Source organism: Carassius carassius, chromosome 24 (assembly GCF_963082965.1).
Source record: "Carassius carassius chromosome 24, fCarCar2.1, whole genome shotgun sequence".
Taxonomy (NCBI): domain Eukaryota; kingdom Metazoa; phylum Chordata; class Actinopteri; order Cypriniformes; family Cyprinidae; genus Carassius; species Carassius carassius.
In genome coordinates this window covers 17,742,072-17,764,152 of record NC_081778.1, presented here as the reverse complement: position 1 = coordinate 17,764,152, position 22,081 = coordinate 17,742,072, and the positions used below count along the sequence as shown (strand labels likewise).

Here is a 22,081-nt window from a genome sequence, read left to right as displayed (position 1 = left end):
ATTCCATTAAGACCTAAATGACTGCGTTTATCAGGATACATGCAAAGCCAGACATTTAGATGCATATAAGTGTTTACTGAGGGGAAAAATTGCCCCTTGCCATATATTGATGCCTGTCCTGGTCAGAACGTGACAAGACAATAGCAAAAAAACGTATTACAAATTAGGCATTTGTTGCATCCAGTGGGGACATAATTACGGATTACAATGACTTACGCACAGCGTAAACATAAAACCATGTCTGCATATTTGATCGGAGAAACGACCTTCACTACACCATTCAAAACTCGCGTTTGGATCATCATTTGCAAATCCTTTACATATGTAAACATACTTACAGAATGTGAGTCAGAACAGCCGGCACTTTAGTCTTCTCTCCAAGGATCAGGAAAAGAGTCCTCCATAAAACTTGCTGCACACATCTGAATATTTGGGTTAAACTGTTCTGGAACAGTGTTGTAAATAGAACTTAACCACTGATTTCTAGTTGTGTCCTCTTTTGGAAGGCCCAACAAAGTATTTTCACTTCCACAACGAAACAGCATCTCCACGACATGGCGCTGGCGGCAACAGTGAGAATCAAAGGTTACAATTTCTTTCTTTGCTTGAACATTTGGGTGGCATTATGCAAATCTTCTCACCTTGTGACAGACATGTGTGGGCATTTTCAAATGAGGCGTTTTAGGAGGGCGTGGACGAGTATTAACTTTTATTAATATTTTTTTGGGTTTGAGACTTTAGTTTTGGACAATGTATTGCCGTAAACAATATATTTTGCGTCACCACGAAATAAACCATAGAGTGTGTGATTTAGCATAGCCTGAAATAAGTTCAAAGAAATGGCTACCAATATTTGCATGCATAAAAACAATAACTTTGATGCATGAAAAATAAATTCAGGCCTTTAGAAGGGATAATACAAATTTATCTTTATTTATAAACAAGTGGAACTAGCTAGACTTACACAAAATGTTACTGATGTTTAAGAAGAGTCATAATGTGTTTTGCATCACCACTTATAAAAAACACAAAATACAACTTGTAGGGAAAAAAAAAATCATATGCTGTTTTGTCTGTGAAAAGACTAAAGGTGTGTGTGTCTGTGTGTGTGTGTGGGGGGGTTAAATCTACACTTAGTTATAACAAATAAAAGTATAGCTTAAAGTCATACTTCCCTAACTGCAGAAATGTGTTCTTGAATCAACTTTTAGCAAAGACTTCAAATGACATGAGTAGCAAGATTAATATATTCTGCTTTGCTCTAAATTTATCAGTTCATTTATTTATTTATTTAATAGTACAGTTTCAAAACATTCTGGTCATTATAAAGGTTATTATATGCGCCCCGTTGGTTTGTGGATGCATACTGTGTCAACACCCACTTTGAATAAGAATTTGAATTTCCTATCCAAAAATTGGAAAATGCAAATTAGAATTTTGGTGGGAAACATTTTTATATACAACAAATGCAACAAACATGAAACAACAGTATTAATTTTGTACATCCAAGGAGCCAAAGGTTACACAACTACAACACTCAAAAACTTAAAAAGTTTTATTTACTATAACTGAGCATTCTGAGAATTCTGATAAATATTACATCTTCATTTTGGACACTCTCCTCTAATTTCCAAGTTATTAGAAAGGCTTTTCTCCAGGCATTCCGTTCATAATTGTGATCTTAATACCATATTATTCAATGATCTACTTGAGTATTATGTGCTTCCAACTGTTGCAACTAAGTGGGGAGGGCCCTTTTCCAAAAGAACAGGGTCAGCTTTTCCAATGTTGGGCCAATGCGGGCAGTGCTTTAAACAGAGCCTCGGACCCTTGTAGGACCGATGCCAAAATAGCACTGCGTTTCCACTGTCGGGCCAGAAGCTCAGCTGTGCTTCACTAAAACCTGCACTTTACCATCATTTCACCAACAAAGAGAAGTTATCAGAAAACTAATAAGAAATAAGTCACGGGAACTAAATGTTTAAATCCAAAAGCATCCATGTTTTACTATAATAAGGTGATGCATCATAATTAATTATTTCTGTGACTAATTTTCAATCCTGATTAAAGTGTTATGAACATAGCCTGCTTATTTAGTCGAGTCTGTTTCTTTGTAGTCTCAGTAGCCTATATACATCACATTTAGAAAGAATAATCATTTCTATATTTTTATAAAAGCTCTCAAACCAAAAACATTATTATATTTTTATGACATAGGCTATGCGGAGCTTAACTCTTGAGATGAGACTTATGACAGAAAAAAATGTTACTAAATAATTGATTGTGACAAAGAATAAGAAGCTGACGTCTGATTTTATCAAGTGGTCACATTTTTACTAGGGTTTACCATGTTTACTAGGGTAACCTTAATGCCTAGTGTCTTTTGCATCGCTTATAAATATTTCTGCCTGGTATGTTGATTATAATCCACATCGAACCAAGTTATTTCAAACCCTTACTGCTGACTGAAAGTGAGTTTTTAGCTCAAGTTATTTTAAAAAGTTTTTAATGCTGGTGTTATAGCTGTTAGCTTTATGAAATGATGGCCCGCTCTGGTCCAAGGTTATCATCGGGTCAAAAAACCCTGGCCGTCAGCCCTGAGGAAGCACCGATGAGGCACAATTAAGCCCCGGAAGTGACTGGCCCAGGCACGCACTAGAATGCCCAATTTTTTCCGTGGAAACACACCTAATGATGCTCTGATGCTCTTGTCAGCCAATTTATTTAAAAAAGTATGACATCACTCTTTTTGCAGCTATAACAAAACTCCACTCTTCTGGAATGGAACACTGTTACAGGGACTTGCTTCAGACACAGGAGCATCAAGAAAGTCAGGCAATGACATCAAGCAAAAAATTCTTGCTCACAGTATGCTTTCCCAATCCATCCCAAAATATGCCCAGTAGTGGATTTGTTCATGTCATTCACTTTCTTCAACACTGGAAACAGTAGACCATTGCTTTGTGCACAGGTTCATTGCCCTGCTGGAATAGAAAAAGGGTCCTCGCTTTTGAAACAAAATTGAAAGCACATAGTTTTTTATGTTATAGTTAAGCATTTATATTTGTCTTCACAGAAACTGCTGGAATAGCCAAAACTGTTAATTAGATAAGGGTGTCCATATAATTTAGGTCATTTTGTGGATCTCTAGGTCTGAAAACATTCAGTGTATTCATTTACTATTTCCTACAACATGCCATTATCAGAATTTTTATTAGGCTTTTCAGCATCTCCTTGCTGACTTTTGGAATCAACTATATTAGTCTCAGGAGGTTTTGTGCCATCATTTTCAGACTCTACTTTATGATGATATTCAAGATGGCGATCTAAAGCAGAGAGGAATGTGAAGCGGCTTGGACAGAGTGGGCAATGGAGCAAAACCTTGCACGGATTTCTCTTGTGGTAATAAATGTGTCGCCGATAAACACTAAGTAGCCCAAAAACTCTACAACATTCTTTGCATTTGTATTCCATCCTTTGTTTGTAAGTTCCTTTAGAAGGAGAACCAAGTAACAGATCATTTGTCTTGGATGTGGGCTGATTTTCTTCTTCAAGTTCTTCTTGTTCACCATAACTTTTTGTTTGTGTTGATGCTTTCGCAGGACCCTGATCCCGGTTTTTAACCTCATGTTGGGTCTTTGACTCCCCAGGAACCTTAGGTTGAATCGCTGAACTGTGGTACATGGCAACATGCTTTGTGACATCACATCTTTGTGGAAAGCGTTTTCCACAATGAACACAGGCATGCAAAGTTCCCTTATGGTAACGCATATGACGAGAAAGACTGCTTGAGTGTAAAAACGAAAGATGGCAGAGTTTGCAGGAAAATATATCACCATTAAAATTGACTCTGTTCACTCCTCTAGGTCTTCCTCTTATGCTTGACCTTAGTGGATCAACTCTCTGCTCTTGCATTTGTCGCATTACACCATGGCACTGCTGTTTCATCTTAGCCGGTAAACCTGAAGAGTCCTTTACTTCATCCTCATCTGGATGCTGTTTTTTATGATGATCTCTTAAATCTGAAATATGGTTGAAATGTTCCCCACACAGGCCACAACGACATGGCTCATTAATTGAATTACTGCCATTTTTCTTACTTTCTTCTTCCCCAAGCATTTCCTGTTTTTGTGTTACATCACTGGATGGCCTGCTGATGCGAGTGTGACTGTTCAGGTGGCTTTGCAAGTCAGACAACCAAAAGAAGTGCAAGCCACAAATTTTGCAAAGATAAGACCTGTCCATATTATGTCCTTGATTTACCTCAGATCTACTCAAGGTCTTGGAACCATCAGATGCATGCAACTGTTTTTGATGTGACAGTAAGGTCTCTTGTCTTAAGAACCGCTTTCCACAGTGACCACAACTATAAAAGCGTTCATTAGCATGGGTTTGAAGGTGGCTCTGCAGACTCTCCCCATCATTAAACACCTTGCAGCACAGAGTGCATTTGAACCCCTGCTCAAGGGCACGGTACTGCTGATGCTGTTGTAAGCTCTTTGGAGTTGTGAACACTTGTTCACATCTTTCACACTTAAACTGAGTATACTCCTTCTTGGGTATCTTAGATGAAGTCGAGGCTTCCTGTTTAGGAGGTTGGGACCATAATGACTTGGATGATGGTTTTCCAAACAAGAAAGTAAAGTTGGACAACACAGATCGATCCACCACAGTGAGCATTCCGTTTTCATGGAGAGCAACCTCAATGGATGTGTTGATACAATTTCCATTACTAATGCTTAAACCATCAGAAGAAAATATCTCCGTAAGGCCATGAATGGCCATGTGTTCGACTAGTTTTGGGTACTGACTAAACCCTTCACCACACTCTGTGCAGATGAAGGCATCTCCTCCACTTAACTCTAGCATAGAGTCCATTGAATAAGCCATCATTACAAAGTCAAATGTAGCCTCTTTTGAGTTGAAGTTCAATCGTTTAGGAAACAGGGATCATGTGAGATATATCTCTCATATTATGCGAGAGGTTTAAAAAAAGTTATCAAAATATGATAACTTTGACTACTGGAAATATTTTTCAGGAAATAAAGTCCAATCTCACTTCAGCAGCTATAAAACAAGGGAAAATCTATACATTTAATAAAAAGCCACACCTGCTCACAACATTTCTAAAATAGCAACTCTACCAAGTTCAATAAAATAGAAAATTCCAAAAATAATAAAAAATCTTTTCTTAAAAGTCTTTGATTGTCAATTCAATCATCAATTCCCCAACTCTGTAGAAAAATGTGACAATTGAGCATAATACAATGATGTAAACGTCGTTACATATGGCCTGCCTTGTTTCAGGTGCTGGCCCACAATTCAGATATTGCCATCTGTAAAATAAAAAAAAGGAAAGAAAGGAGAGGAAAAGTAAGACACACATACATTTTGTTGCAAGTGATATGTCTTTGCATAGTTAAAATGTTTAGATTTTTCAAAATTCATAATACGTACTGTTAAAGGGGTGGTTCGGGATTTTTGACATCGGACCTCATTTTTAAGTCAGCCTGGTTGTTATTCATTAGTGGAGACATTTTTAAAAAAAAATTATCCAGTCTTTATATTTGGATAGATAGCCGATGCTAGGCTAGCGCGAGTCAATGGGTATATGTTAGCCAGCCATTAAAAAAAAACGTTTTACCCGCTCCACAGTGCACCAAACGCAAATCAATTATAACACTAGACTATCGATGCAAATGTCCGTTGATAGAATAATGTTAGAAATCAAACTAACCTTTCATCACATTGCATTAGTTATAATTTGTTCCCTGTAATCATAAGCCTTGTCGACAGCAGCAGCGGAGTGATATTGATTACCTAGGCAACCGAGTGAGCCGGTCCACACATGACGCAAGTGTATTTACCTGCCGCTGGCACACTGATTATCACTAACATCACATAAGCAGAGCAAAGTAAAATTCCGCAGCGGCTGAGAAACTAGTTCCTTTAGGATCATTGAGATGAAAGGTAAGCTCTGTGTGTGTGCATTGCATTCATTCAGAATGATTGCCATTAGTATTATTACACAATAAATACTAAATGGCTAGCATAGCAAAACCATGTTAATGTGTGGTTCCTTTAGTTTAACTTGTTTTCCTTTTTTTGTGTGTGTATGTAGTAGGCTAAACCTACCGTATGTTTAATTTTCATAAAGGTACATATGTAATTAAAATATTATTTAACCGAGTACATAAATTAACGTGATTAATCTTACCTGATGCTGATATTACAATAGCCGGTATTAACAGTTTACGTGATCTTGCTCTTGTTTTTATTATTTTTTTATTATTATTTCTTTGCCAATAAGCAAATATATCAAACATGTGCGCGGTAAGAGCATCTACAGTAATTCACGTTGGCCAAAACACACAAGGAAACGCGTTGTGAAATAAAATACCGCTGGCAATCACAGACATTCGCATTCGGACGGGATTAGTTTTCTCAGAGGATCACTGAGTTTGCTGAAAAACAGTAGGTGATTTGCTCTGGAATTATCACAGAGGTTGTGTGAGAAAAACACAGATGTGGCAGATTCGGACGGGATTAAAATCAAGTACGTCTGTGAAACAAATATTTCTCTGTAAAACTAGTCCCGTCCTAATAGAGCTTAAGTCGCAGTTTTTTTCATAGTTTGGCTGGTCCTGCGACTTTAGTCAGGTAATATCTTAGTAGCCACAATATCCTTGCCTGTGAAGCCATTTTTATGCAACGCAATGATGGCTGCACGCGTTTCTTTGCAGGTCACCATGATTAACAATGGAAGAACAATGATTTCAAGCATCACCCTCCTTTTAACATGTCAAGTCTGCCATTCTAACCCAATCAGCCTGACATAATGATCTCCAGCCTTGTGCTCGTCAACATTCTCACCTGAGTTAACAAGACGATTACTGAAATGATCTCAGCAGGTCCTTTAATGACAGCAATGAAATGCAGTGGAAAGGTTTTTTTGGCATTAAGTTAATTTTCATGGGAAAGAAGGACTATGCAATTCATCTGATCACTCTTCATAACATTCTGGAGTATATGCAAATTGCTATTATAAAAACCTAAGCAGCAACTTTTCCAATTTCCAATATTTATGTAATTCTCAAAACTTTTGGCCACGACTATACCAGTCCAATCTTGTTTCCTTCCGGAAGAAAAAAATCCAAGCTTTTGGCAGGGTTGGCTTGGTAAAATTTGCATTTTAGGGGCTAAATATCACGTTATTGGGATTGGGGTCGCTTCAACCCGCAGACATAAAAAAACAACTGCGGACTTATATATTATATATTATTTAATATATATATATATATATATATATATATATATATATATATTAGTGCTGTCAATCGATTAAAAACCTTATATTAATCACACATTTTTTCTGTGATTAATCGCAATAAAAAAAGAAATGTTTTTGTACGTTTTTAATATATTTTTTAATGTAATAATTTCACAGTTAATCAAATTAATGTAGAAACAACATAAAGACAGTATATTTTAAATACTTGTTTAAATGGCATCTTTTTATGAATGAAGGCCAGTATTACTGATATTAATACAGCTACTGATTTTTTTTATTTTTTACATTTATTATTAGGCTTCAAAAATATAACAGTTTTTAATTTAAGTAAACTTAAAACAATGCTAACATAATAAATGTCATGTTTACTCCTGCCCTTCCTGTCTTAACAGTTAGGAAATATACAGAAATTTAATAAAGTTATCAAAGTTATATGCAGTCTGCACTGCAAAAACTATAAATTAAATAGTTAATCCTTATTAAAGCTACAAAAGCTATTTAGTCAAGAGCACTGAGTCATTTTCTCTGTTCCCTTTAACTTTACTGACAGGAAGCTTTATTGGCTGCTGTCCCTTTAAGAGCAGACAGACACGCGGATCTCACCGTTTATATACTGTCTATGGATCTCGCCTCATTCTCTCACAACTCTTTTTGTTCATTTTAGACTTTATATAAATCATTTAAGATTGCTCTTATGAGGATAATCGACAAAACTGGCACTTTGGGATGTTTATTGTTAGTTCAAGCGCTTAAGAGAACTGGATTCTGGCGCCCTGTCTATGCATTGTGTGTGTGTGTGTGTAGCCAACGTGTGTATGTGTCACATAAGGGCATTCACAGACAGCGCATTCTCTTTTGTCTTGCCACGCTTGAAATGTTTAAAAGCATTTAAATGAATAAGAGCGTGATCATATAAAGCTAACCAACGGATGGCAGAAAATACCGATGCTGCGTTAATTGCGTTAAATATTTTGACACGTTAAACCAGACAAAAATTAATCGCATGCGTTAACGCGTTAACGTTGACAGCACTAATATATATATATATATATATATATATAGTAAATGCATAAAAATACATATATATATAAATATATATATATTTATTGTTTTTATATCAACAACTGGTAAAAATCAGCCACTGTAATAGCCATAGCTTTAATCAGAATAAAACTGTATATTAAAAGCTAATAGAAGCAGTTACTTCATTATAACTCAATCAAGGCATTTGTCAGTGAAGGGACAGATCAGTGTGGAATAAAGGTAGCTAAATTATGTGAAAAACGTTGTTTTTAAAAAAAAACGAGGCATGAACACGTTAGACTGCACCCCATAAACACAATCAAGCCTAGAAAAAAAAAACAGTAAACCACCACTTTAAAGGTGCTGTATGTAGGATTGACACTGAGTGGTTGAACTAGGTATTGCAGTCCAAATTCAAAATATCAGAGAGGGTTTTTTTTCACCCAGCCCCTCCTCCTCAGACTTGATGCGCACGCAGGTTGCCAAATTTATGACAAACAGTAACGAGTGCACTTGCCAACTGGCAACCCTGGATGCCGAAATACGATTGGGTAAACTGGCAGTGGGCAGGTTTCACAAACCAAAAAAAAAAAATTGTCAATCCCGCCCGAAATGCACATTTTCAAAGGAGAATAACTGACTAGCATTGTTTTTCAGATACTAGGTTAGATACTAAGATACTAAGTTAATTTAGCATGTTTCTTAAATCTGCAAACATATTATGGTATTTTTATGCTTTAGTAGAGTCTGTAAAATCTTACATACAGCACCTTTAACAGGAACAGCAGTTTTGTAACATAAACAGCTTTCTTATGCAAGCAATTTTATTATGTGAGAATGATCAGATGACCAGCATCCGTACAACTGGCTCTTATGTATACAGTGGGGAAATATTTATTTGATCCCCTGCTGATTTTGTAAGTTTGCCCACTCACAAAGAAATAGTCTGTAATTTTTGTGGTAGGTTTATTATAACGTATAGAGACAAAACAACAACAACAACAAAAATCCAGAAAAAAAACCCACATTATATAAAGGTTAGAAATCGATTTGCATTTCAGTGAATGAAATAAGTATTTGATCTCCAAGCAAAACATGATTTAGTACTCGGTGCAGAAACCTTTGTTGGCAAGCACAGTCAAAATGTTTCTTTTAGTTGGTCACTAGTTTGCACGCATCTCAGGAGGGATTTTGATCCACTCCTCTTTATAGATCCTCTCTAAATTCTTAAGGTTTCTTGGTTGTTGTTTGGCAACTTAATTTTTAAGCTCCTTCCACAGATTTTCTATAGGATTGAGGTCTGGAGACTAGGAATGGGTACAGAATAATAGGGCTGGCAAAAAAAAATTTGAATTTCCAATATTCGTCAAATTTAAAATAAAAATCCTCATTCGAATGCAAAAACGTTGCATTGGGATTTTAAGTGTGCATTAAGGAGGCTGCCCTATAAGCCCTGGATATACTTCACATTCAGTGTTCTGTTCCGTCTCGTGCACTGCCACGTCCGAACAAAAGGCGGACGAGCTCGAAACGCAGTAGCACTTCTGTTTCATCATTCACCTCGTGTACAAGCACCGTCTGTGCGGTCTCAAAAAAATTGCCTGCAAGCGGATGACAAAAATGACAATGCGGTTGGTGCGTGGACGGCCAAAGTATACTTGACCTTTATCAGTGGCACACGAGATGCAATGACGATGTAAGTGTCATTGCAAATATAAGATTTATGTTAGCCTCTCCAATATTTTGAATTTGGACTGCAATACCTAGTTCAACCACTTGCTGCCAATCCTACATAAAGCACTTTTAAATCTAATGATCAGTTAGCTCACATTACAAACCATGCAAATAATTGTTAAAGTTTATTCTTAGATTATTAATGTTAAATACATCAGCATTTTCCCGTAGTATGTATTAGCGTGTAGATTCTAATTTCTGTACAGTTTACTCTCTAATTGTCATACCATTTGAATTTTTAATTAAGAAATTCTTTTAACCCGATAAGCAAATTATGCTCCGTTTGAACTGGTTGTCTTGAACAAATCTTGTGTAGGCTTATCCCAGGTTATCTGTAATCAGAAGCACATTTAGAAACTGGAATATAATTAAATTTCATTCACGTGTTTCATAAACACATATTCCTTTCTGGATTACAATCCGCCATCAAAATTACACATTATTCTAGCTGCTGTAAGAAAAGGCTATAAATGATCCGCAACTGGCAGGATCCTCATATGTGATAGCCTAGTATAGGGCTGGGACAACGCGTCGAGGTCATCGATGACGTCGACGCAAAATATGCACATCGATTCGTCGGCCTGTTTTTATTTCTCTAAAAAACGTTTGCAAAAAGTTTACCTTATGTGCGCTGAATATACGCGATGGCCGGATCAACATTCTGTCCAACGTTATATAACCAATCCAGGGGTTTTTCTGCATTGATCTTTTTTTTTTGGCAGCTGTCAAGGCCTTGTTTGATCGGTGAGTGATGTAGAATAGAATGACTGCTGCGCCTGACAGGGCGCGTACGAGAGAGAGCCCCGGCTGTGCGCGCGCACTCACAGTCTTCAAACAACACGAACACTTCTTGCTCTCTCTCTCCCTCGTGCATATTAATCAAAATCATTAAACACGATAGAAAAAGGGGGAAACACCAAAGTTTAACGCGCGCTCGCGCACTCAGAGTCTTCAAACTACATGAGCACTGTATTGCTCTCTCTCTCTCTCCCTCGTGCATATTAACCAAAATCATTAGACACGATAGAAAAAGGGCGGAACGCCAAAGTTTCACGTGGAGCATTAAGAGTTTTTTTTTCTCCATGACAGGCTGCTGGCTCCCACTGTTAATTTTTTTTTTTTTTTTTTTGGAAAAGCACTCTCTGTATTAGCTTAAAGCCCTCAAGTTTACATTGGTTACTGTATTCTTTCAATTGCTCTAAACAAGTATTTTGGGTGACCTTTTTAGTGAATGCTAGACATCAAGTTGTTGTTATTTTCATCTGAAAATAACTTTTTTTCAGTAAGCTAGGCCCTATGTGTTCAGTAAGCTTGTTTCAGTAAGCTATGTGTTTTCAAGGCTTCAAGGTTTTATTGAATGCTATCTCTATACAAGTGCAAAGTAATGCATTCTTAGTCAGTCTTTTATTTTGTAATTTTAAGAGCAATAAACATATATTGCAATGTTAAGGAATTCATGTTTTTTTTCATTCAGATATGTAAATCAACATGTATAAATTGTTAGTAGTCAATTAATGGGGAGATAATCGAAATCGAATTGGTCTGAAAAAATTAATTGTTAATCGATGCATCGAAAAATAATCGCTAGATTAATCGTTTAAAAAATAATCGTTTATCCCAGCCCTAGCCTAGTAGCTGGGACAACTTTTTTTGTTTACAGACATGACATATTGCCGAGGCAGCATGATCGCATTTACCGCTAATTCCTACCAATACCACTCAAATTAGAAAACATTACCATTTTGAATCAGGCTAATGTAAGGCAGTAGTTGAACACTGGCTGGTTATGTACTTGCTCAAATATTGATTTCGGATAATGTTTTACCAAAAAAAGTTAAGGGCCACTAGGGCTGTGACGGTGGCTGATTTTTACCACCGCGGTAGTCATGGACCAACAACCGTCGGTGGCGCGGTGTTTTTCAGATTAACGTATTCAAAATATTTAACGTAGGGGCGGGGATGGCCACCCACTCACAACTGCTGCTTCTGTCACTTTTTCTCATGACAAGAAGTGAATTTATTCAGTCGCAGAATGACTGAACAGGAGACATTTCAGACACGGGGTCCACTACACTTTGTGCGTGCTTCCTTTGTGCGCATCCTTTCATATCAAACTGTGAAATAAACTATGTGCAAGCAGTGTCGTGGACAGTTAATTCATGGAATTACCAAAAAAGGTGATTAAAGCTGACTTAAACTGTGCATGTATGTAATTTATTTTATACATATTATATACAGGATATATTTTTATGTATGCACATGTCTATGAAATCAGCCCAGCACTGTCTCACTCATCTAACACATACTAACTCGTCAGTTCGTGTTTATTTGAGCACTTCTGTCAGTGAACGCCACCGGCAAAACACTAAAATAAATATCAAAGAAATAATGCAGTAAAACAAGAAACTAGCCTAAATAAGAAAGTTAAATACACCCTGTCTAACGGATGCGAGCGACGCAGCACGACAAAATACTCATTATAATCAGTGATGCTACACTGGATGCAGCACAACACGACATGATAAATCCCCCGTCCGGTCTGTGAGGTACTGACACAGAGTTCAAATGTCCTGTATAGACACTAGACAGACTAAACCTGTCACAACGCGGTTGTGTTGCGTCTGGTTTACTTTTCCGCCACCAAGCAAGCTCAGTAACTCCTCATCTGCACGCGCTCTCTTTGAAATAGGAATCGTTGCCATATTTCTTGATACCATCTTTTATTTATCGCCGTCTCGTTTGTATTTGGCCAGTTTGGAGAAAGCCTCACCAAACCTGACCAGCTAGCGTTTGCGATCACGAGAACTTGTGCAAACGCTGATGGGTGACATGAATGCAGATGACTCCAGATGTGGTATTTGCTTTCCAGGGTTTCCCATACATTCATTAATTGCCCGCCACAATATCAACGCTGACCGCCACGGATTGATTCTGATTTTTAAACTATTTAATATGTGTACAATTGTATTTTATTGTAGAGCTGCGCGCTGCTTGCTCCCTCCCTCTCACAAACTGACAACGGAGGCACGCACGACCAGCCCCTCCTCTTCGAACATGATCTGAATCAAAACATGATGAGCATGCGTTAGTTACGGATTGTTGCCAGTGCTTAATGCTTATTCCCCCAGCGAAGATTCCAGAATCAATCCGGAGTTGGAATGGTTAGTAATGAACACGGTTGCTCAACATAACTCTGAGAAGTTAGTCTATGTTAAGCACTGTCGCGTTTCCATTACAGATTCGCGCAAAACTTTTGTGTTTTTTTTCTTCTAAATATCGATAAACAACTATTGCGAAATGACGGCGTTTCCATTAACCGATGTTATGCGACTAAAACGTCATTTTTTTCCCCTCTCGCGATCAGTTATTCCAAAAATCATGGCAACGGACGTTGGTAGGTTTATATATATCACAGCCACCAGACTAGACATTATATTATTATTATCTCCAGGTTCAGGTTGGTGTGTGTTGGTTTTTGTCCACCTCAATCTCCAGGTTTGTGTGTGTGTGTGTGTGTGTGTGTCAGAGTCTGTGTGTGTGCACCTCCAGGTCCAGTTTGGTGTGTGTGTGAGCCTGTGTGTGTGGTGTGTGTGTGTCTTTTTGAATGTTTGAGTGTGTGAGCCTGTGTTTGAGTGTGTCAGTAAGTTTGTGAGTTTGAGTGTGTGTGTGTCCATCTCCAGGTCCAGGTTTGTGTGTCTGTGTGTGAGCAAAATTTGCAACAAGAAGTCTGTGGAGCAGTCATAGCATAGAAAGTGTAGCAATGATATAGCAATGTCTTTAAAGGGATAGTTCACCCAAAAATGAAAATTCTATCATCGTTTACTTACCCTCAAGTTGTTCCAAACCTGTATTAGTTTCTTTGTTCTGCTGAACACAAAGGAAGATATTTGGAAGAATGTTTGTAACCAAACAGATCTCGGTCCCCATTGACTACCATAGTATATATTTTTCCTACTATGGAAGTCAATGGGGACCAAGATCTGTTTGATTCTGTCATTCTTCCAAATATCTTCCTTTGTGTTCAGCAGAACAAAGAAACTAATACATGTTTGGAACAACTTGAGGGTGAGTAAACGATGATAGAATTTTCATTTTTGGGTGAACTATCCCTTTAAGGTATCTGACACTAAGTGTTGGCAATGGAAATGTGTACTTGTCACTAACAATATATATGAGATATATTATTTAACCCAACCCCCCCCCGGTCCCCAAACACCGCACCACCACAAATAGAATCTAATTCTGTGGGAAACACTGCTTTCCCATCCATCGCCTAACACTAAATTAATTTGCTGAATGCATAAACTGTATTTTCCTGCGCTCAGATCTGGGAGTGGCTTTATGGAGTGCAGGAGATGCAGGTATCATGATCTTGACCCTTAAGAAACTTTAAAGGGGGGGTACAATAGTGTTTCATGTATTCAGAGTTGTTCACAGTGTCAAAGAGATGGATTCTCATGCTAAACATGGCCAAAGTATTAAAAAATAATTTAGAAGAATGACAAGAGAATTTCTGTGCTGAAAACCTTACTTCCGGGTTGGTACAAGTCTCGGCTGTTTTTTTTTTAGATCATGGATCTAATAAGGTAGACGAGAGCGGAACTTATTATAAGCAAAAGCGCACCCGCGCACACATTGACCAGAGGAGAGCGAGACCGCGCACATCAACACATTTCATCGGGAGATCGTCGGCAGCGCTGCATAGGATTTGTTCGAGAATGTCTCCAAATAACTGCGTTTTTGAATGTGAGGGAAAATTTTCCATGTTCAGCTTCCCAAAGAACACAGCGTTACATGAACAGTGGATGCAGTTTGTTTTTCCAGGGCAGCGACAAAGTGTTTCAAGTGACTTTGTGTGTTCTGGTCATTTGAGTGACGAATGTTTTATAAATAAGGCGCAAGTCGAAGCTGGATTTGCACATCATTTGCTATTAAAACATGAAGCGATCGCAGTGATAAAAGACCCCATTTATGTAAGTACAACTGCATCAGATTTCTGGAATTTTTTTTGGAAATCAGCACATAAGTGAATATATGTTGATGTAAACAACAGTTATTATAGCTCCGCCCACCGCATGCCTCCAGTAGCTTGACGTTTTCCGGATAGAATCGGAAAGCTGTATTTTTCTTTTATAAATATGACAAAACTAAAGACTTTTTGGAGATATGAAGGATGCAGTACTACTCTATAGGTACTCAGGATTAACATGAGATTAGGTAAAACTTACAATTTAATTAATGCTGTCATGTAACAAATCTGTTCATATAAAACATTTAATTTGAAATACGAATTACTAATTACTACATTTAAATAAAAATGTAAAGCCTGTACAAATATTAGAAGTCATTAATATAAATAATTGGGAATCATGTAAAAAAATTAAAATTTCCACATTTTCATTTATCTATTATAACATTTAGTTAGTTTTGTTCTCTTGGCTGTTTCCTTATAAAAGTCCAGAAATTTGTTTTTCGTCAGGTGTGTTTTTTAATTATATGATGTCATTACATTGCTGTCTTGCCACCAGCCAATCGCTGCATTGCTGATCGTGGTTTTGAGTATCGATGCATAGCCCCTTTTAAACCAAACCATGAACGCGCAATTATCTCAGATAACTCAATCTAATCAACAACAGGTGCGTTCAAAGAACTGAATTAGCACAATGATATCTTCTTGGATGTGACATTTCATCTCGGATATATTAAGCAACGTACGAAGAATGGACCCCAGCTTGTAAATTAGGTTATTTTGGCTGCTTTAAAGGGTTACTCCCCCACCCAAAATGAAAATTTTGTCATTAATCATTTACCTCGTCGTCTTTGGAACACAATTTAAGATATTTTGAATGAAAACTGTGACTGTGGCTTGTGACTGTCCCATTGACTGCCGGGTAAATTACATTGTCAAGGTCCAGAAAAGCCAGTCCATCTACCATCAGTGGTTCAACCACAACCTTATGAAGCAACAAAATACATTTTGTACACAAAGAAAACAAAAATAACGCCTTAAACGTGCAGTATGGAATTTTTGGCCACCAGGGGTCACTCTGGAAAGATGACGTCGGGAAAGAGCGTAGGCTCATGGGAGTTGTTGTTCATTGGAACACGCGCTCTGTCGCTCCCCACATTCTTCACTCATTTTAACTGAGGCCGGCGACACACTGGATGCGTGGCGCAAGCGTCTCAGCTGCGTGGCGTGTCAGTTTAATTCGGCTCCCATGTTAATAGGTTAGAGCTTGCAGACTGCCTGCGTGAGACGCGTGTCTCAGGCCCGGCTCGAGCCGCGCAGAAAACGTGTGCTTGCTAGAAATAGAACCGACGCCTATTTTTCACGCGACACGCACGCGTGTTGGAAGCGTTTCCAGGCAAAATATAATAGGAAAATATGTTTATATGTACTTTTGTACACAAATACATATTAATTCATGACATTTTGATGTTTGAAAGTCTATAGGTTGACAAATTCAGATACAAATGTAATTTAAAAAATAAATAAATAATTATCGATTTTCAAATATTGCACCTGTCAAACAGTCTATTTTGCCGTCAATACTGTTGACGGTGTCCTTTATCAGTAGGCTTTATATTTATGTTCAACATGAAGTATAGATATTGTTGTCATGAAGACAAGAGCCTGGTCTGTCGGCGGTCTCCCTCTATGTCACCTACAGCAGGAGCAGCGCGCCACGCTTCTGGCACGCAGCAGAGACGCCACGCAGCCAGTGTGTCACCGGCCTTAGTATTTTGACAATCACGTATTTTCGAACGGAGAGATATATGAATTATCAGACCCCTATCAAATTAATATTCCATCTAGCTAGTAGTAATACATGTTAAAAAAAACACGGTTGCCTTTCGTTAATAATTATAATTAGGCTACGTTTATACTATGATATCGAACAAGATTAGTGAACTGCATTTGAAGCTACTTTATCCAGCTAGATATAGAACACATGTAGATTTACATTATACTCTAAATGAGAGCTAGTCCGTCTGCGTTTTACACAAGACATCATCGTTTCACAAAATATATGGATAGATACAGTTAGCTGAATGGATGCATACCTGTTTATTAGAATGCAAGTATCTCGAAGCTCTCTCTATCTTGGAAATATTTACCCGTGTCTCGTTTCTTCTTCGTCCCAAAACCTTCTAAGGTCATTTATTTCACCCGTACGTTTGCGCTTCACAGAACGTGCAGGCAAAGCATAATCATGATCCATAACTAAGTTATTGATTGAGGTATAAATACGAATATAAACAATATAAATATAAAATATAATAGTCTCGATCAAGGCTACCTACTACTTTTTCTTCTTCGTCTCGTCTTTGCTTCTGTTCACCTTTGTATTTGGCGGTTCCGCAGGAAGTTAGATAAACTAGAGGGGTCAAAGTTTATATGACGCCATAGACGGGCGACAAAACGGAAATAAAGAAACGTGCCGTGTCTTCTAATTAAACTATAATTTTCTCCGGATTTGAAAGTTCGTGGAAACTGTCGGGATAATGTAAGTACACAACAAAAAAATATATATATAACATAGATATAGTGATATCTGCTATTTTTAAAGCAGAAAAATTACATATTGCGCCTTTAACTTGTGAAAAATCCTCTCACCGGCCCCCGCTCCCTCTAGTGAAGATATTACTGCGCCAAGACGAAGTGCTTACAAGCACTTGCCATGGTATTCCGCCACACAATATAGTTATCCATTTTACACGCTTAGAAAAGCGCAACGTTTTGTTTTGTGTTACCGTCCTAGGTCGAGTTACACTACGCGAGTAACTGTATTTAAATAGGGAAAACATGGAGGTTTTTGGTAGCTTCTCTGCTTGGCCCAAATTGAATGAATGGGCTCAGCTAAGTGCTTTCAAAGTGTCACCGCGCGCCAAAGCAATTGAGTGCACGCACTGAGACGAGAGAGGTATGTATCAACTCGTCTTAGGTAAGGGAAAAACATAGTTTAATATGAAAACACGGTGGAGTATCCCTTTAAGAGCTGCCACTGCCAGTGCTGAACATGATGCGGATCAGACAACTCTTTACCTTTTCAGGCTCACTTTAGGTCTTAAATTCTCTTCTAATGAGCTGACAAGTTGAATTGGGCTTGTTGGATGAAGGAGACACTGCTGTGCTCCAGGACAGTTTTAAAAACCACAGTATTTCAGAAACATGTTCTTCAATGTGACTCATATATAACAAATACTTACATGCATGCACAGATTTACTGTATTTTTCAGACTATAAGTCGCACCTGAGTATAAGTCGCATCAGTCCAAAAATACGCCATGATGAGGAAAAAAACATAAGTTGCACTGGGCTACAAGTCGCATTTATTTAGAACCAGGAGAAAACATTACCGTCTACAGCCGCGAGAGGGCGCTCTATGCTGCTCAGTGTAGACTACAGGATCAATGAGCAGCATAGAGCGCCCTCTCGTGGCTGTAGACGGTAATGTTTTGTCTTGGTTCCTGTCTCTTAGTTAATTTCTCTTGGTTCATGTCAAATTAATTTTGATAAATAAGTCGCACCTGACTATAAGTCGCAAGACCAGCCAAACTATGAAAAAAAGTGCGACTTATAGTCCGGAAAATACGGTAAGTTTGATCACCTTTTTGGTAACTTCATGACTTAACTGATGACATAACTATAACATTGCATGTTCGTAGTGTCTTTTGTGCTTTAATAGGAAATGATAAACGGCATGAGCCTCCGCATTTGTGTGTGAAATTGAAGAGCACGTGCCACGAAACAGTATAACAGATAACAGGACAGGGAAATTAGTTTTTACTGACATGGCCGGACAACATCTCATCTGACTGCAGTTCACTGCAGTTCAAATGAAGCTCCCTCACCACCTGTACCTTTTACGCAATCATTTGACTGGCGCCTGTGTCTGAAAAGTCCTTGTTTGATGTGTTCGTAAAGACAAAAGCAGCCCTTGTGAGGGGGTGGCCTCACAATATTTTATTTACAATATTTTATAAATATATTTTTAACGCGTAAACCTGAAGAAAAAAATTATCACCTGCGCTAACACACTACTTTTGACAGCACCTACTACATATAATACAATCAATCTATAATCTATTTAGACATCAAGGAGATGAAAGCAAGTCTGTCGTGAAAGTTGTAGTGTTAATTACTCAACTTTTACAGTTTATTTCATATAACAGTTAGTTTTAATACTATGCATAAATAAGAGATTCATTTTGAATTTAAATGAATTTATTTGGGTTTGTTTACAAATAATATTTTTATTTTGTTTAGGCTACTTCTTTATGTTTCTGACTTGAATGTGTGATGAATTTGGTATGAGTTCCTCAGGTGCAATGGAAAATAACTTTTTTTGTACATAAAAAAAAATTGTATTATAAAATACCTAACAAGTGTACAAAATAGGAAATGAAGTTTTACTCACCGCAAACCTGATGTTTTAATTGTGATTACTCCCCCTTTACCACAGCCAGGGCAAACAACAGAAATCACCCAGTATTTCTAAAGGGTGACAAAGATAAGAAAACAACAATGCTGAAATAAGCATGTAACAATACTGAACAATGTTATGGTACATTTTCTAACTGTATTAACAATTAAAGAACGTAAAAAAAAATTCATGCACAGAAAAAAACACAATATAGTAACACAGTATTACTCTCATAAAGGGCTAAAATCAACGATGGTTACAAAATACACAGCAATTGTGAAACAATATTGTCATTATATTAACCAGCTGACTCTTATTCAAAGTAGCTTACAAAACGTGGAACTTCATACGTTTTTATCTTAAGAGCTATAAGCTCAATTGGGTATCGAGCAGCAAAAAGTAATGTTGAGGTATTTTAGGTTACTGGCATTTAAAGGGTTAAGGCACCGTAGGATCTTTACGAGTCCAACAACCAAATCAGGCTGCTCATCGAGGCAATGAATAGTGTCCTTAAAAACAATAGGAACCACACATACATTAAATCTAAACTGGCGGTAAATGTACACATCTATAACAACGGGAAGATTATGGGAAAATGTACAGCTCAAGGCAAATAAAAGGCAACACCATTAACGTACATTGTTAACCCCACATTACAAGCCTAAACAACATGCTACGTTAGCAAAGTTGACTTACTTGTAGATTACACACTTGTTACGCTACGTAAGTAAAACCCAACTGGTTATGTGTAAAGGATATAGAAAAAAACATGAATTCATAACACAGTATGTACAAATGAAAACAGTCACATACATCCGCGAATTACCTCGTTGATATATGACACTTCTGAAAAGGCTCAAACGCGGGTAGCAACTTTCCGTCTCCTTTCTGTTTAATATCTTGCGAGTTCAACGTTTATCGTATATTGTTTTGATCAGTCAAATGAACTAGTTGTAGTTTTTCTCAAACAACAATAAATCCTCGAGGAATGGAGATGGGAAATAAAATCGAAAGCTTCGTGTTGGCATTCTTCTTCGTGTGAGATGTGTTTTGCTGCATTAACGCCACCCACAGGACTGGAGCGGAGATGCCAGCTAATAGGATCACCTAAAGGGGTGGAGAATCTATAAATCATTGTTTTGAATTAATTTGATATTTGGTGAATGCATGTACTACTTTAGTCATGTTAACTAAATCTGTTGCCTTGAGATAATTTGGCACTGTTTTATGTACTGTATACATTAGTCTGTGCGGGAACATTGTAAGACGATATTGAAATGTAATAATATTAAACCCACAGTTTATTTATCTTGCATGTGCTGTGCCATGTAGGAGGGTAGTTGTCATGATATAATTTTAGGAAGAATTAAATATGATATATTATGGGAAGCTGTTTTACCTTATAATGTGACATGCAACACTTCCTTAATGAAAATTAACTATGGTTTTTACTACAAATAAATCCATGGATGTTGTAGTAAAAAAGGGTTTTGTTACACTAACCACAGTTTAACCATGGTATTTGTAGTAAAACTGGGGTTGTGCAAATAATAATCAATGCACCACTGCCAAGTACACTTAATAAACTACTATAATAAAACAATTAATTTTCATAAGGGTTCATATAAAATTATTTGCAAAACAGCTGGAAGAAAATAATTTTTATAATAATGCAGATTTACGACTTAACATTTTTTGAGATTACATGAAATATTTAATTGATTTTAAATACATCAGAACCATTTGAAATGAGCTAGTTAAGACATAAATATTTACACAGATTCTTTTTCACTGTAAAAACAAACAAGCTGATTCAACTTAGAATAATCTGTAACCTGGCTGCCTTAAAATGTTGTTAAAGGGTTAGTTCACCCAATAATCAAAATTATGTAATTAATGACTCACCCTCATGTCATTCCAAACCAGTGAGACCTCAGTTTATCTTCGGAACACAGTATAAGATATTTTAGATTAAGTCCGAGAGCTCTCAGTCCCTCCATTGAAACTGTGTGTACGGTATACTGTCCATGTCCAGAAACATCATCAAAGTTTTTTGTCCAAAAATAGCAAAAACTACGACTTTATTCAGCATTGTCTTCTCTTCAGTGTCTGTTGTGAGAGAGTTCAAAACAAACGAATCATTCGACGTAACCAGATCTTTTTTTTTATCTTTTTGCATCTCCAATACGCATTAATCCACAAATGAACTTGTGAAATCCGTGAACGACTCAATGTTTCATTCGTTATCTGGCTCGGTGTTCATCTTCAGTTCTTTCTTCACAGCAGTTCAGTCAGTGTACTGTTTGAGTAAATGAATTACTCCGGGATATTGGTTTGTTTTAACTCAGAGGGAGTGTCAGCCACATTAAAAAGTTAACAGTTTAAGTCATTTGTGGATTAATGTGTATTGGAGACACGGACCGTTTAAAACGATTCAGTTCGTTTTGGTGAACTGTGTTCCACTGCCAAGTACACTTAATAAACTACTATAATAAAACAATTAATTTTCATAAGGGTTCATATAAAATTATTTGCAAAACAGCTGGAAGAAAATAATTTTTATAATAATGCAGATTTACGACTTAACATTTTTTGAGATTACATG

The 22,081-nt window shown here is 37.2% G+C and overlaps 2 protein-coding genes across 2 annotated transcripts in view; one reads left to right on the top strand and one right to left on the bottom strand.

Moving 5' to 3' along the window:
* LOC132103640 (protein BTG3-like) overlaps window positions 1–22,081 on the top strand; it is a 232,998-nt gene that overhangs the window by 52,322 nt on the left and 158,595 nt on the right. The gene's annotated exons all lie outside the window — the stretch shown is intronic.
* Window positions 2,550–20,557, bottom strand: LOC132103020 (zinc finger protein 43-like). The gene is made up of 3 exons (XM_059507811.1): window positions 20,303–20,557; window positions 19,471–19,547; window positions 2,550–5,336 (listed from the first exon to the last, which is right to left on the bottom strand). Exon 3 carries the CDS (start codon window positions 4,891–4,893, stop codon window positions 3,187–3,189), a length of 1,707 nt encoding a protein of 568 aa, XP_059363794.1. The 5' UTR covers window positions 4,894–5,336; window positions 19,471–19,547; window positions 20,303–20,557; the 3' UTR covers window positions 2,550–3,186.